The sequence below is a fragment of the Hemicordylus capensis genome, chromosome 4 (assembly GCF_027244095.1).
Source record: "Hemicordylus capensis ecotype Gifberg chromosome 4, rHemCap1.1.pri, whole genome shotgun sequence".
Classification (NCBI taxonomy): Eukaryota; Metazoa; Chordata; class Lepidosauria; order Squamata; family Cordylidae; genus Hemicordylus; species Hemicordylus capensis.
The window spans coordinates 226,396,363-226,409,571 of NC_069660.1; the positions used below are offsets into that span (position 1 = coordinate 226,396,363).

At 41.8% G+C, this 13,209-nt stretch overlaps 2 protein-coding genes across 7 annotated transcripts in view; one reads left to right on the forward strand and one right to left on the reverse strand.

Moving 5' to 3' along the window:
- TSHZ1 (teashirt zinc finger homeobox 1) overlaps nt 1-3,939 on the reverse strand; it is a 99,036-nt gene extending 95,097 nt beyond the window's left edge. The window contains exons 1-2 of one of the 2 annotated variants that reach the window (XM_053246777.1): nt 1,800-1,927; nt 1-375 (exon numbers count right to left, since the gene is read on the reverse strand). The exon at nt 1-375 is cut by the window's left edge and continues 879 nt beyond it. The gene's annotated coding sequence lies outside the window, so the exon portion shown is untranslated. Of the gene's footprint in view, nt 376-1,799; nt 1,928-3,825 lie in introns of those variants that run through there. The other variant, XM_053246782.1, reaches the window with a different exon arrangement.
- Nucleotides 1,934-12,298, forward strand: PTGR3 (prostaglandin reductase 3). 5 transcript variants are annotated; one of them, XM_053246789.1, is made up of 3 exons: nt 2,825-3,016; nt 3,109-3,223; nt 9,965-12,298. In XM_053246789.1, the coding sequence occupies exons 1-3, from the start codon at nt 2,965-2,967 to the stop codon at nt 10,887-10,889; spliced, it is 1,092 nt and encodes a 363-aa protein (XP_053102764.1). In that variant the 5' UTR covers nt 2,825-2,964; the 3' UTR covers nt 10,890-12,298. The 5 variants fall into 5 exon arrangements, with proteins under 5 accessions (XP_053102763.1, XP_053102764.1, XP_053102765.1 ...); XM_053246788.1 differs by lacking the exon at nt 3,109-3,223 and having other exon boundaries at nt 1,934-3,016; XM_053246790.1 differs by lacking the exon at nt 2,825-3,016 and having other exon boundaries at nt 3,161-3,295.
- Nucleotides 12,299-13,209: the final 911 nt, after the last annotated feature.

The window sequence follows — 13,209 nt, forward strand, 5'->3', positions numbered from 1 at the left end:
CGCAAGCCTTTCTCCAAGATCAAAGAGTCTCAAAGCGCAACTTTCTCGCTCGCTGGCTTGTTTCAAAAAGCTCGTGGATTTTGGAGATGGTGGTTTTTATTGCGCTGATAATAGCTTTTTCATTGTGCAGAAAACGAGGTCGATCCAGTCGTCCCTTCTCCTCCCATCACTTAGTCTGAGCAAGAAAGCAAACAGTAAAAAGGAGTAAAGCCCCCATACATACAGATAACACCGGATGGGAAATGTCAGTCACTCCTCCTCCACCTTCCAAAGAGTCACAGATCAAACAGTGGCACCATCGGAGAGGACTAGTTTTCTGCCTTGCTTCCCCCTCTCTCTTTTATTTCCTTCCAAAGATCGCAGCTTCTTCTGATACTAGTATAATGCAAACACGTTTTTAACATGGATTTTTTTTTAGTTGATCTTGATCTGCAACAGAAAACAAACAAAAGCCCCCAAACCAGGCAACCCCCAGAGAGAGTGTGTGAAAGGTCGGGGGGGGAGGGAAGAGAGACATTCACAGAGTGGGAGAGATTAACATGAACTGTTCCCCCCCTCCTTTAAACTCCTGGGAGAGAAAGGGATCCACTCTCCCTCTCTTCTCTTTTCACTGAAATATAGCACACATTCAGATCCCAGAGCTTTCAGACAGTCTCAACTGATAGACAGACACATCGAGCTGCTTTTCCTGCTTCAGATTTTTTTTTACTCCTCCTCCTCTTGCCAACGTCACCCTGACAATTACAAATAGGTCTCATACAAACCCATACTTGTCAATCTTTTTAATTGCTTTGTTAACATTGGTTTTTTTTCCAAGACTACAGATTCACAACCAAGATCTTAACAAGGATTTTAAAGGATTTCTCGAGAAAGACAAACACACAAGGACTGTTAGATCAGAACTCAATTGGTTAAAGTACAGTATAAAACGCATGTGCTGTACACTTCAAGTTCTGGAAAACTTAACAACCAAGAGTTGCTACGTGCTCTGGAAAGGCATACAAAGCCAAGTATCCTGTCCCACCCTAGATTCAGGGATTTAAAAAAAAGTTTATTTCTATTTTAGAGTCCAAATGTAGTACTGATAAAAAGCTGCATCATTAAAAATAATGCTGAATTGGTTTTGACAGAGATTATGAACAGAAAGAGAAATTATATTTATTCTCTTTTTAAGAAGTTTATAAAATAAAAGTAATACATCAGAATTTTAAATAAATTACTTGAAGCTATAGTTTGTGTAAAATGTGGGGTTTCATTTTTTTTAGAAAACAATTATTTATATGCTATGTGGTTGGGAAATGGGGTTTCTTAACAGTTATGATGGAACAGGAATTAATTCTAAAGGAGTTATGAACTCTTTTATGCCATCAAAACATCTCTTTCCACATTGATTGCCGGCTTTCAGTCCAATAACATTAAGCAAACACCAAACAAGTTTTGGAGGGGGTCTTTTGACACTATTCTGTCTCCAAAAGTAATATCACACATGGTAGATGGTGATTCAAAAGCAGTATCCTACAGACAAGGAGGAGCGGGTAATGTTTAGGCAAAAAAAAATGGCAATATTATTTAATATCACAGCTATTGGGGGAGGGAGGGGAGTCAATAGATTTACCAGTCCATTTTGTTATATAGGGTTATAAAATCTATGCGGTTGTAAAGTGCATTTCATGTGTGCCTGAAGACCAGAAGGACACAAGCAGTAATTTTTTGGTCTTTATATGGAGCTCACACATAAACACGCACCCAGACCTCTAAAGATGCTTTAAATCCCTTTCGTAAATTGCTGTTGTTTTTACCCTTTCCCAAATGCAAGTGTTGTTTCCACTAGCGGTTGCTAGCGGCTCTGGGTTGATTTGTACCACCTTACGAGGAAGTGAACGTTTCGCACGGAAGGGGCGGGGCCTGTTTCAGCAGCCAGCGGCTCCAGAAGGCTCCTAGTAACAACATTACCAGATTAGCTGCAAGTTCTCTCCACAAGCCTAACCCTTATTGATCTAATAATGCAATCGAGGTTTCTTTTTATAGATATCTATTTAAGAAGAATCGGCTCTGACTTTTTTTTTTTATAAATGAAAGAACTGGAGGGGGTGGCAGATTCGGCGCGTTTAAATATGCATAACAACCGTCTCTTCTTTAGCTTGCAGATCACAACAACAAAAATCAAACAAAGATCAGCATTTTTTTTTCCAACAACAAAAAAAAATATTTTCCTTCCAGAGTAAAAGCAATCCCCAGATGCCGAGATCATCAACAAACGCTGTATGCACGTATGGGTCTGGTGTCTGTTTTGTGACAGACTACACAAAACACACACGCGTCCAGTTTTTGTTCCAGCGGCACCAGCAACTTGGCAAGGCAGGCTGGGCTTAAAAAGGGAGAACTTTGCCTCTGTTTTATGCTAGTGACGGTAACAGAATATCAGCTGCAGGGGATTTTTGCTGCGGCGACTGCTGCTGCTGATCTGATGTTTCCGTGTTGTGGAGGGGCTTGGAAAGGGAGGACTCAGACAGGCTGCAGCTTGCTACATTAGACTTTATTTACATACACAAATCGCTGTGTACAGAGACTGTCTCCTGCAGCCTATGCTTGAGGTCTGCATGCCTGTGAAAGAATCCTCCTAGGCTGGAGAGCCGGCGGGAGGGAGTGCACAGAAAGCAAAAAGAAGGGTAGTCAGGAGAGAACCAGATGCGGGATTAGAAATGACTTTGAACGCCCAGAGCAGAACATGGTTGAGATCTTGGGGAGCTCAGCGTTGCTGGCTGCGGCAGCCACAGCTACGGCTGGATCCTCTGGCGAATCCCGCCCGGTCTGGCTTGCATGGTGCTCGGCCTCGGCCCATCGTGGACATGTCCTACTCCCGCCACTTTCTGGATTTCCAGGGCTCGTCCATCCCCACCTCCATGAAGAAGCTGGTGGTGACTAAGCTGAGCCCAAACTTCCGAGAAGCTGTTTCCCTGCGACATGATGTGCCTGTACCACTCCCGGGAGACGGCGATCTGCTTGTCAGAAACAGGTGAGCCCCCCCCGCTTTTCTGCATCTTTCCTATTCGCCGTGGGAGGGGGGGCGTATGGGGGGGCGTATATGATCCTTCTTTCTTGTTCCAGTGCTCACCCTTCCCTTTGGCCTCCTTTCTCATCATGTGCACACACTCATTCCCTCTGTGATCCTACCAAGTTGTACCAGCTGCCATCTGGCGACAGTTGATTTAACGTTATTGTTGTGAGTATCTTACGCCATTATCCCGCGCGCACACCTCTGTGCAAGTGAGGAGACGTTTCAACTTGCTGTGAGGTAGGAAGCGTGTTTTACCTCCCCCGCCCCCGCTTTTTAAATGTGCTTAAATAAAACAATGCTGGGTTGGGGGGGGGCAGATCTTCACAATTCCGTTTTGGAAAGGTGACGGGACGCGAAGCTACTTCATCTGGAAGTTGTATGTGACATGAGGGTTAAGGAAGGGACTTCGCAACCAGGAAATGATTTCCAAGCCCCTCCCAAGTTTCTGTCTGCCTGTGTTTGGTACATGTACCTACAACCATAAGCGTGTGTGTGTGCGCGCGCGCGCAGACGAGCGAGCGCCTCTCTTTGCTTTATCTGTGTAGATCTGTGATGGTTGTTTTTGCTATACAATCACCCGGACTGATCTGGGTAGACCTCCATGTGTGGTTAGCGCAGAGTATTTAAGAGGCTGTGTAAAGGTTATTTATAGTCATCTTGGGGTGTGAGCCTATGTAACACACTCCAGACATTGTTTAGAGCAAGTTATATATACAGCAGTGCCTATTCCCCCTCCCCCTCCCTCCCCAGTTCTCCACGTCACTAACCTTAAGCAAGCAGTGAATCAACAGGAAAGCAGAGGACCTCAGATGGTATGTGACTGCCACCCACCTTTCCCTGTCACTCTCCAGCGGCTTAACTACTCCACGACCCTCTTTCTCTTGCCACAACAAAAGCAAAGCAAAAAAGAAGAGGCGGAGTAGGTGGGGGTGGGGTGGGAACGCCTCGCACTCGTGTCCAACATGTTTACTCGGAAGTAAGCACTATTGATTTGTGACCCTTACTTTCGACTGTGTACGCTTAGAATTGTAGCCCTTGGAAGTGTTATTGCTGCTGTTAGATGAGTTTTCTACGTGGGGCGTGAATCATGAGGCTAATTTTACAACGAAATCGGGTCAGGCGTGGAATGACATTTCCCTTAACATAATATGCTGTAAATTGTGGGCTAGCTAGCTCTGACTGTGCATTCATATTTTCTTTTGTGAGTTCTTCTCGGTATGCCGAAAGATGATTAGGACAAAACGTACCTTTCTCCAAATGGTTTTTTACAAGTTATTTGTGGGTTTTATTAGCCCTTTCCTAGACTGTATCATTCCTTACCATACAAGTGGAACTTTAGAAGTCGCAAGGTTAAAAATCCGTGGGTTAAACTGGATATCTGAAACCCTACACGACCATAAGAGTGTGAATGCAGTGATGTCTGCCTGTCTGGAGGAGTGAGAGGAAGTAGACCTTTTTAATATGGTTGCCTAAAATTCTAAATATCTGGAACCGTTACTTGACACTAATCCAGCAGAAGTTGTATTTCAATCATGTTTTGCCCCATTTAAACCAATAGGGTTAAATTGCATGAAGCCGGCAATGGATGGCTCACAAAATCACTTATACGGAAGACAGCGCATATCATACCCGTATCTGAACCCCTAGAAGTGTGTGTGTGTGTGTGTGTGTGTGTGTGTGTGTTTTATTAAATGTACAACACCCGCATTACAGAGAGATATGCCCTCCCTGGTGTCAACGGTTTGAATTGCTCCTGTCATCAGAACATACTATTTTGGAGAGCAGAAGAATATCTGAAGCCCTAATAAAAATCCATGGAAATGATATCCCACTCAAGCTGCAGTTAAATTCCTTTTCTTGGTGAGATGGGAGGGGGTATCCGCTAGTTGAAAATGGTACAGGAAAATGCACCCTGGTTTCCTTGTTGCTTCTTTGGTAGCGAAAGGTTGTTACGTCCTTGTTCTCGAATCCCCTCCCCCAACACTTTCTCCCTCTTCTCTCCCCCTATGAAATTTGAAAAATTTATGCATGCAATTTATTTTGTTTTCAGTGTGACTCTTCCCATCCTGCCCTTGATACTGGGTGGGCTCTTGGGGGACTCGAAGGACGTGCTCTTGCATATTCCAAAGTCGAGCTAGTAGTTCGCACCCGGGCATTTAGACAAGAGAGCCCCACGGATCGTTACTCGGTGTGTTTTTTTAACACGTTTGAATTTGCAAGAATGCGTGTGATAAATCGAAGGCTTGGAGTTCGCAACTTCTGTGTCGTGGATTTGCAGGAGACACAGCAGACCACTGTTGGGTTGCTGGGGCTTCTCACACAGCCAGGAGAGATCTCATTAGTGCAAAATAAAGCATATTAGGACCTCTCTAGCCAGTTCTTCTCTTATGAAAGCTTGCTTAGGACCCTTTCTTCCCTCGCCAGCCTTCCTCATTGCTTGTACACGTACCATCCTGGAAAAAACGCCTTCCTACTGGCACAGGACAAGGAGTACAGTCACCTGGATCCATTTAGCCCTGAAAATACACTCTGTATTAGATTGGAACATGTGGTGAAAAAAAGAATTGTCATGGGCCACAATGTTTTCAGAACATGATCATTTTAGCCTAACTAGTCCAGTGGAGTGAGCAAATGCAGGACACTCCTCATTCACTTCAGCAAAATATTCAGGAGGAGGACACACACACAGAGAGACACTGCTTTGTGGTACAGTATTTAAGTTCATTTAACTTTCCCCGCCCAGAACAAGATCCCTCCACCCTTGATCCCTCTGAGAAATAACCCAATCGCCTTTATTCCACTATTTTTTGAATAGAAAACATAAATCGAGTTCAGTCTTTATTCAGAGAGAAATGCCTTCGAACTGGAAATCGATTTAAAACAATAAACTTTTATCATGGGGTGTGTTTGTGGGGAAAAGAAGAGGGAGGACCAGGAGCAATAATAATAATAATTTTAAAAGGAAAACACTTCAGGAACCTATTAGCGTTTCTATTTGCACTTTACCCGATTCCCACCCCCACCTTGAAAAGTAGGTTTCTTGGTTTATTAGCAAATTGATGGCCCAGGAAAGATGGGTTTGTATACTGCATTAATTTAAATGGTTCTCTCTCTCTCCTCTCTCTCTTTCTCCTGGTAGATCCTATGGCTTCCAAATATGGGGTGTACTATTTTCTATTGAGGCCGAATAACATAAAGAAAATTAGGTATTAACATTCAGAAAGTGGGGAGGAGGAGTTCGACCCACTCACAGAGCGGAAACGTGTGAAGAATTCAGCAGTTATCGTTTGTTGATAGGGCGAGAACTTTTGTGTTCTTCGTGCTCCTGATTTTGGTAACTTTGTTTTGTCTGGCTGTCCAAGGTTCTTGCCCTGTATTTTGGCCTCATGTGTTCTACAAGTTTATTCTAGTAAAAGACGGTCTTCTTATTCCTTTGGAAAGCTCCTTTTCTTCCTCAGATCTTGTGTACAAATCTAAATAAAGTGGGTGAGATTCAGATTGCAATCAGTTTGAGGGGAAACCGACTCGAAGCTGCTTCTTTTGCATAAGCACCAAGCACTTTTTGGTAATGTAGTTAAAGGCGAGACTTTCGAGTTAAATACACACCACAAAATGGGAGGAGAGGAAGGAAAAAGGCATAAAGAAGATTTCGTAGCTAATTCAAGGGAGAACAATTACTCTCCTCCCTCACGCAAGTTTTCAAGCTGATCTTGAACTTGCATCTTACTTTTCAAAGCAAGATTCACAGGTTGGTATCCTATACAGTTACTTCGAAGTGAGCCCAGTTGAATTCAGAGTAAACAGGCAAAGGATTGGGCTACTATAAGAATCGCCAGTAATTCTGCACATCTTCTTTGTCGCTTAGTACTGGGAATGGCAAGTAGAGAAAAAACTATGGATGTATTTTCCTTCGCAAATATCTCACCATGTTTTTTTTTCTTAAATCACAATATGCGGAAGATTGCAACACTTTATCATACAATCCCGATTTGGGTTTTTAAAAAATAAAACAAAACAACCCACATATCCAGGATTGACCTAGGGTGGCTTTTAATGCGGGGTGGAGTGCATTAGCAGCGCTTGGAGAGTATATTGATTAATAACGATGCTTCCACTTTTTCAGAAGGGAGAACTTGCACTGGATAGAAGTATTTCCAGCACGAACTTAGGGGCGGGGAAGGTGGAGGCGAAGCCAAGCAGGGATCTTGGACTTTGATTTTTGGCTTCCAATCCTGGTGCACCTCCTCCCGATGCTTGTAGCCCTGTCTTTTGCATGCACCCGCTCTTCACACTTCTGAGCAGTGCAGCCTGCAGACTTCGACTGCGCCTCTCAAGTGAGCCGCCGAAGAGTCGCAGCAGGGCTGGAAAGGCATCTGCGAGCGCACTGGCTTGCCTTGCAGGGGAGGGCTAACTGGAAGTAGCCATGTGCTGGGAAAAAGAGGACGAGGACAAGAGGAGGAGGAGGTGGAGATGGCTGGGAGGGGATCACCCGGTGGCCTACCGCCCTCTCCTAGTTTTCCTAGCCGAGCTCAGCAGCAGCCGTGCTAAGACATCACACTCCGTTGGGTGCCAACCTTGGCACGTTCCCTATCAGAAGGATAATGTGTGTGTGGCGGGGGGGGGGAGGTTGCCACTCAGGCAGTAGTATCTAACACTTGTGGGCCGATTCTCGTACTTTCCTGTTTCGCTGGTGCAGTCCAGACGAGACGCCCCCGCCCCCACCCCAGTCATCCACAGAGAGGCTAAAACTGCCATGTATTTGAGGCGGGGGAGAGAACCGAGGTGAATAGTGCATTTTCACCTGTTATTGTTAACAGGCTTATGTGGGGAGAGTTGGCCAGCCTCTTTGGCTAACTCTGCAGGCACTCTTGATCCCTCCTAACACATCCATACCTCCCAGCAGCTCCCCAGGTTTATGCTGCCCTTGCTCGTGATTTTTAGAATAACGTTAGCAAACAGGAAGGGGAAATAGGAGTGCGGGGGTTAAGCTGGTGGTGGATTTCAGCCGATTTAGTCCAGTGCTAGCAGTCCAATCCTAAACCATTGTGCTTTGGAAACCAATACCGTTGATTTAAATGAGGCTGGAGAAGAAATGAGCCTGGGTGCCAGACCAAATCGGGCTAAATCCTAGAACTTGATCTTCAATCCACTCACTTTCATGCAACTGCTTGCGGATCGGGCTGGGAGCATGCATAACAATGATCTCGCCTGGGGCTGGGGGTGGCTTTAAAACACCAAGGAAAGTGAAGGGAGCAACAATTAGATTCACTGGAGAGATAATTCTCCAGCCAAGCCCCCCCCCCCATTCCCCGATCAAGTGACTTTGGGCGTAAAGCGTGGGGGGGGGGATCTAATCCTATGTTCAGTACGAGCTAGCTGTATGGGGATGAAGCGGAGAAGCAGTGGGGATGGATGAATGAGGCCGCTTTCGCACCCAGCTGCCTCTTCGGTTAGCAACCTCTCTGCAAGAAGTTACATTGTGTGTCATGTGAAGCAAGAGTTTGGGGTAGTGGAGGAGTAGCCCCGTCCAAAGCCGCGCTTTGCTCTCTGATTTTTTCCTCTCTCGCGTCCCAAGGAAACATGCCATCGTTTTGCTTTGGAAGCTGCCGCTGGCCTCTCTCTCTCTCTCTCTCAGACTGGGACATAGGGGTTATGTAAATTAAAGCAGGACAGGGGGTTTAAAAAGAGAGCTATAAATAGGATGAAGATATTCTTTGTTACAGATGCAGACTGGATTATTTGAAGAATTAGGGAGAGCAACAAAAGTCAGATCTCTCTTTCTGAATATGCATATATTTCTGTCAGTGTATGTACATATCACACACACACTCTCTTTAATCATGAAAGATGTTTTCCTTAGAATTAAAAATGACCAATGCACTTGCTTCAGCTTTGACATTTCTGTTTATGTCTTATTTCAAATTACTTTTAATCCACAAACAGCTCTAGTACAGCGTTAAAATCAGTGTTTCACATATTTTCACACTTCCACATAATTAAATGTCATAATTTGTTTAATTTGGGATATGGAAGAGAAACAGTCACTGGTATTTCTGACAGCATCATATTATAGTGGTGTTTTCTTTTCAGGTTTCTGCATTAAAAAACTGACTGTAACTCTTTCTCTCTGTACAGATAACTTGTATTCCAGCATCATAAGCTTCTTCACCATCTATCCTTAAGCTCTTAGTGCTTTTTAAAAATTCTTATGTTCCTTTTTACCTGTTAGAAGTCAGTAGTGGTCAAAAGTATAGTTGCATAATTTTAGTCCTTCTCTTCAAGGTTGTTTTAAGGTGTTACAAGTAATTTATATACAGCAAAATATTTTAATAATGTGCAAATTAGTTGCATCAAAAGGCAAATTTGTTATAGTCACTCCATCCATTTTCTTTAAATTCGCCTGCAGTAACACTTATGGCCATCGACCTTGGAGAGGACATTGATACTTCATATTATCATTAGTCACTAAAAGTGTTGTTATAATCTGAAATGTAAATTTGTTGCCAGAGTCAACATATTTACTACTTTGCTCAAATGTTATTATTCCATTGCATTTTTTAAATTAAAGATGCCAGTTTTTATCAGTTTTTATACTTTGGCTTATCAAAACTCATTTCTTTTGTTCTTATTTTGGTTAAACAGACAAGAAGGAACTGTCTTCTGTTTTAATTTTAAGAAATGTGTCAAATTCTGTATTAGCAAAACTGAAAACTGATTAAAAGAAACAACCCTTCTATTTTTTTATTTTTTATTTTTTGCATAGAAAGATATTTATTCAACTCTTGATATATTTGAATAGGCATCACTGAAATCTCTTATCTTGTGCATTTAAGTGAAAGGTTTTTCTTGTGACAAATAAAAGACTTGTCAAAGAAGACATCTTAATACATTTTTGTTTTCTTCTAGATTTGTCGGCATTAATGCATCTGATATTAACTACTCAGCCGGTCGGTATGACGCTTCAGTTAAGCCCCCATTTGATGTAGGTTTTGAAGGAATTGGTGAAGTGGTGGCCTTGGGCCTGAGTGCAAGTGCTAGATACACAGTGGGCCAAGTGGTAACCTATATGAGGCCTGGTGCTTTTGCTGAATATACAATCGTCCCTGCTAAAGAAGCTGTTCCAGTACCCTCTGTGAAACCTGAATTTCTTGCACTGTTGGTAAGTGGAACTACAGCATATATCAGTCTGAAGGAGCTTGGACAATTGTCTGAAGGGAAGACAATTCTGGTCACAGCAGCAGCTGGAGGAACCGGTCAGTTTGCTGTGCAACTTGCAAAGAAGGCAAAATGCCACATAATAGGAACTTGTTCCAGTGATGAAAAATCTGGTTTTCTGAAATCCATTGGCTGTGACCATCCTATCAACTATAAAACTGAAAATGTTGCTGCTGTCCTTAAGAAGGACTACCCAAAAGGTGTGGATGTAGTGTATGAGTCAGTTGGTGGAAAAATGTTTGACTTGGCTGTTAACTTCTTGGCTATCAAAGGGCGGCTGATAGTTATTGGGTTTATCTCTGGCTACCAAACCCGTACTGGCCTTCCACCTGGTCATGTAGAGATGTTGCCAGCAAAACTGCTTAAAAAATCTGCTAGCATCCAGGGTTTCTTCTTAAACCATTACCTTTCTGAATATCAAATGGCTATGAAACACTTGGTCGAAATGTGTGAAAACAGAGAACTGGTTTGTGAGGTGGACCTTGGAGACATGTCTCCAGAGGGCAAGTTCACTGGCTTAGAGTCTGTATTCCGTGCTATAGATTATATGTACATGGGGGGAAACATTGGAAAAATTGTAGTTGAATTACCTCACTCTGTCAACAGTAAGCTGTAAAAACAGAACAATGATATAAATCAAAAGAGGGAAAATGGTTGCTCTATGCTTCACAATAACTAAAAGTTTGATTTTTGTTGTTGTTGTTGGCAACGGGCAATGTATTAAAAATAGCATCTAGGTGTTAACAACATTTTGATTTGTTTAATTTAAGAGCTTTTGTATTGTTTAGAAATGCCATTGGCATTGCATTAAACAGTTATGCATTTTATATGTGGAAGTTTTGAATGAAGTGCTGCTTAGGCTTATGTTGGATCTGGATATAGTTATGGTCTTATATCTTTCCTCTCAAAATTTATTATTGAAACATTTTCAAATCATTAAACATTAAATGAAGATATATTAATATGTTAAAAGAAATCAAATATATTTTAGATTCTTCATATCAGAAAGGATGGATGATCAATCCCCTTTGCACAGGACAGCTTCCCATAATTACACATGCCATTATTATTATTATTATTTTAAAGGTTTGCTGTTATTGATCAACTTTGCTTCATTTCAAGCCTTTAGCTGCATTTTGACATATTTATCCTATAAATTCACTTCTTCAGTATTCTTTTGGCCATATTACCCTATTAAGGTTGTGCGTTTATGCACAGTTACTTAGCAGTGATTCCCATTTAATCCAGTGGGACATTCTTCCAAGTAAATTGATTAGAATTGCTTATGGACTAACTTTGCTATAGAGCGAAATTCTGCTTAAAATTAAGGTCATCTGTGAACTAAGGAATTTTTAAAAGCTCCCAAAAGTTATCCATGTGAGGTATTTGCTTTGTGTTTCATTCTGGTATTATCATCAGGTCTTCTTTTTCTTAAAGTAGAATATATTATAATGTGCTTAATCATATTATGTAATTATACCAGTAATCAGCAGATTACTGTCATGTTCTAGGTTAAACTAATTTTTACATATGCGTTGGAAGAAATACAGATATTATGGATAGGTAAATGTATCTAGAAAGTAGATCCTCTAAAAGGTATTTCAGACTTTGTTGGTGTTACCCACTGAGCAGCAGCAGCATCTTCTGAAGCAGAGCCAGCATTTAACTCTGCCTAGGCTACCTCTCTTCCTGTTCCACAGTAACACTGCTTTAGAATAGTGCAAAACTAGTTACGTCTAGCAAAGTCAGGAACCATTTTTATCAAAAAGTATTGGCTCATGCTGTGTAGGGTTATGCCTTAATGTCCACCATCAACTATATTTGGAACACATCATATTCAGTGATGAATATGAGAAGGAATAGGAAGGAATGGAAGGGGATAAAAAGAGTAATGACTGGATTTATTTGGTTAGAATGACACCAGTATGGACTGGGATGGACTATGCAATAAGATGCAGACTCTGTATTCCCTTATGTTCTACAAATATATATCTAAAGCATTAAAATAATTTTAGTTATTTTTTACATTGTGGTTCAGTTGTCCATTTCTTATCTTCTGTTGTGTTTTTATTGTAAGATAATAGCTTGCCTCTGTCACACTATTTAAAAAACTCCTATAGCAAATAATTACCAGCTCCTCTAGCCATCTTTCCTAGTTGGTTTCCGATTGCTTGTATAGGCTTTCCCACACACCCACCCCCTTTCTTTAAAGGAAAGTGTGGTATTAATTTAAATCATTGGATGGTATGTTTCACTTGAAGATGCACAGAAGTATGTACTGTTTCCAAACAAACCTTTCTCAGAAGCTATACATGTGGAATAAACTGGCTGTTAGTAAGGACTGAAAAATAGCATCTTTGTCCCCCTTTTTAGCTGTTTGCTTTTCAGCTCTTTCCAGCTATTTCAGCATTCTGTATTATTCTTTAGGGACATCCTAATGTTTATTAAGCTGAATGGGTTCTCCTTTTAGCTTCCTGCTATGGTTCAAAAGCATGGTTCTTTTATTCCAGCTACCTTTCAACTCGATGCACATCCACGATTTAAGCCAACTGAGCACCACTGAGTTCAGTGGGACTTACGTGGCTTAAATCCAAGTACTTTAGCTTAACTGGATTTTGGACTGGCTATTGGAAATTTTGCTTGGTAGGTGGAACCCAAAGTATATTTTGGACGTTGTTAGCAGTTCATCCTATGGAAACACGCTCATTATGATGAAGTATTTGGCTCCTCTTTGGTAATGAAAAAAATGGCAACAGCTATAAGTTCCTCAGTGTAGCACAAGTGTAGATAAAATAGTTTCGCCTTGGGCACAAGAAGCCAACTTTGTTACTCCTTTCCAGCAGGTAGGAAGTTTAAATGGCTGAAGGCTCTTCTCTTAGTTTGGTTACCTAAGTAAATACTTGAAGCTCAAAATTTGAGTTCTGTCATTTTGAGGA

Bases quoted from the DNA above. Each gene is read 5' to 3' on its own strand.
- PTGR3 (XM_053246788.1), top strand. From the start codon at position 2,703: ATGACTTTGAACGCCCAGAGCAGAACATGGTTGAGATCTTGGGGAGCT. The intron at 3,017-9,964 runs GTGAGCCCCCCC...GTTTTCTTCTAG, and splicing joins GATCTGCTTGTCAGAAACAG to ATTTGTCGGCATTAATGCAT.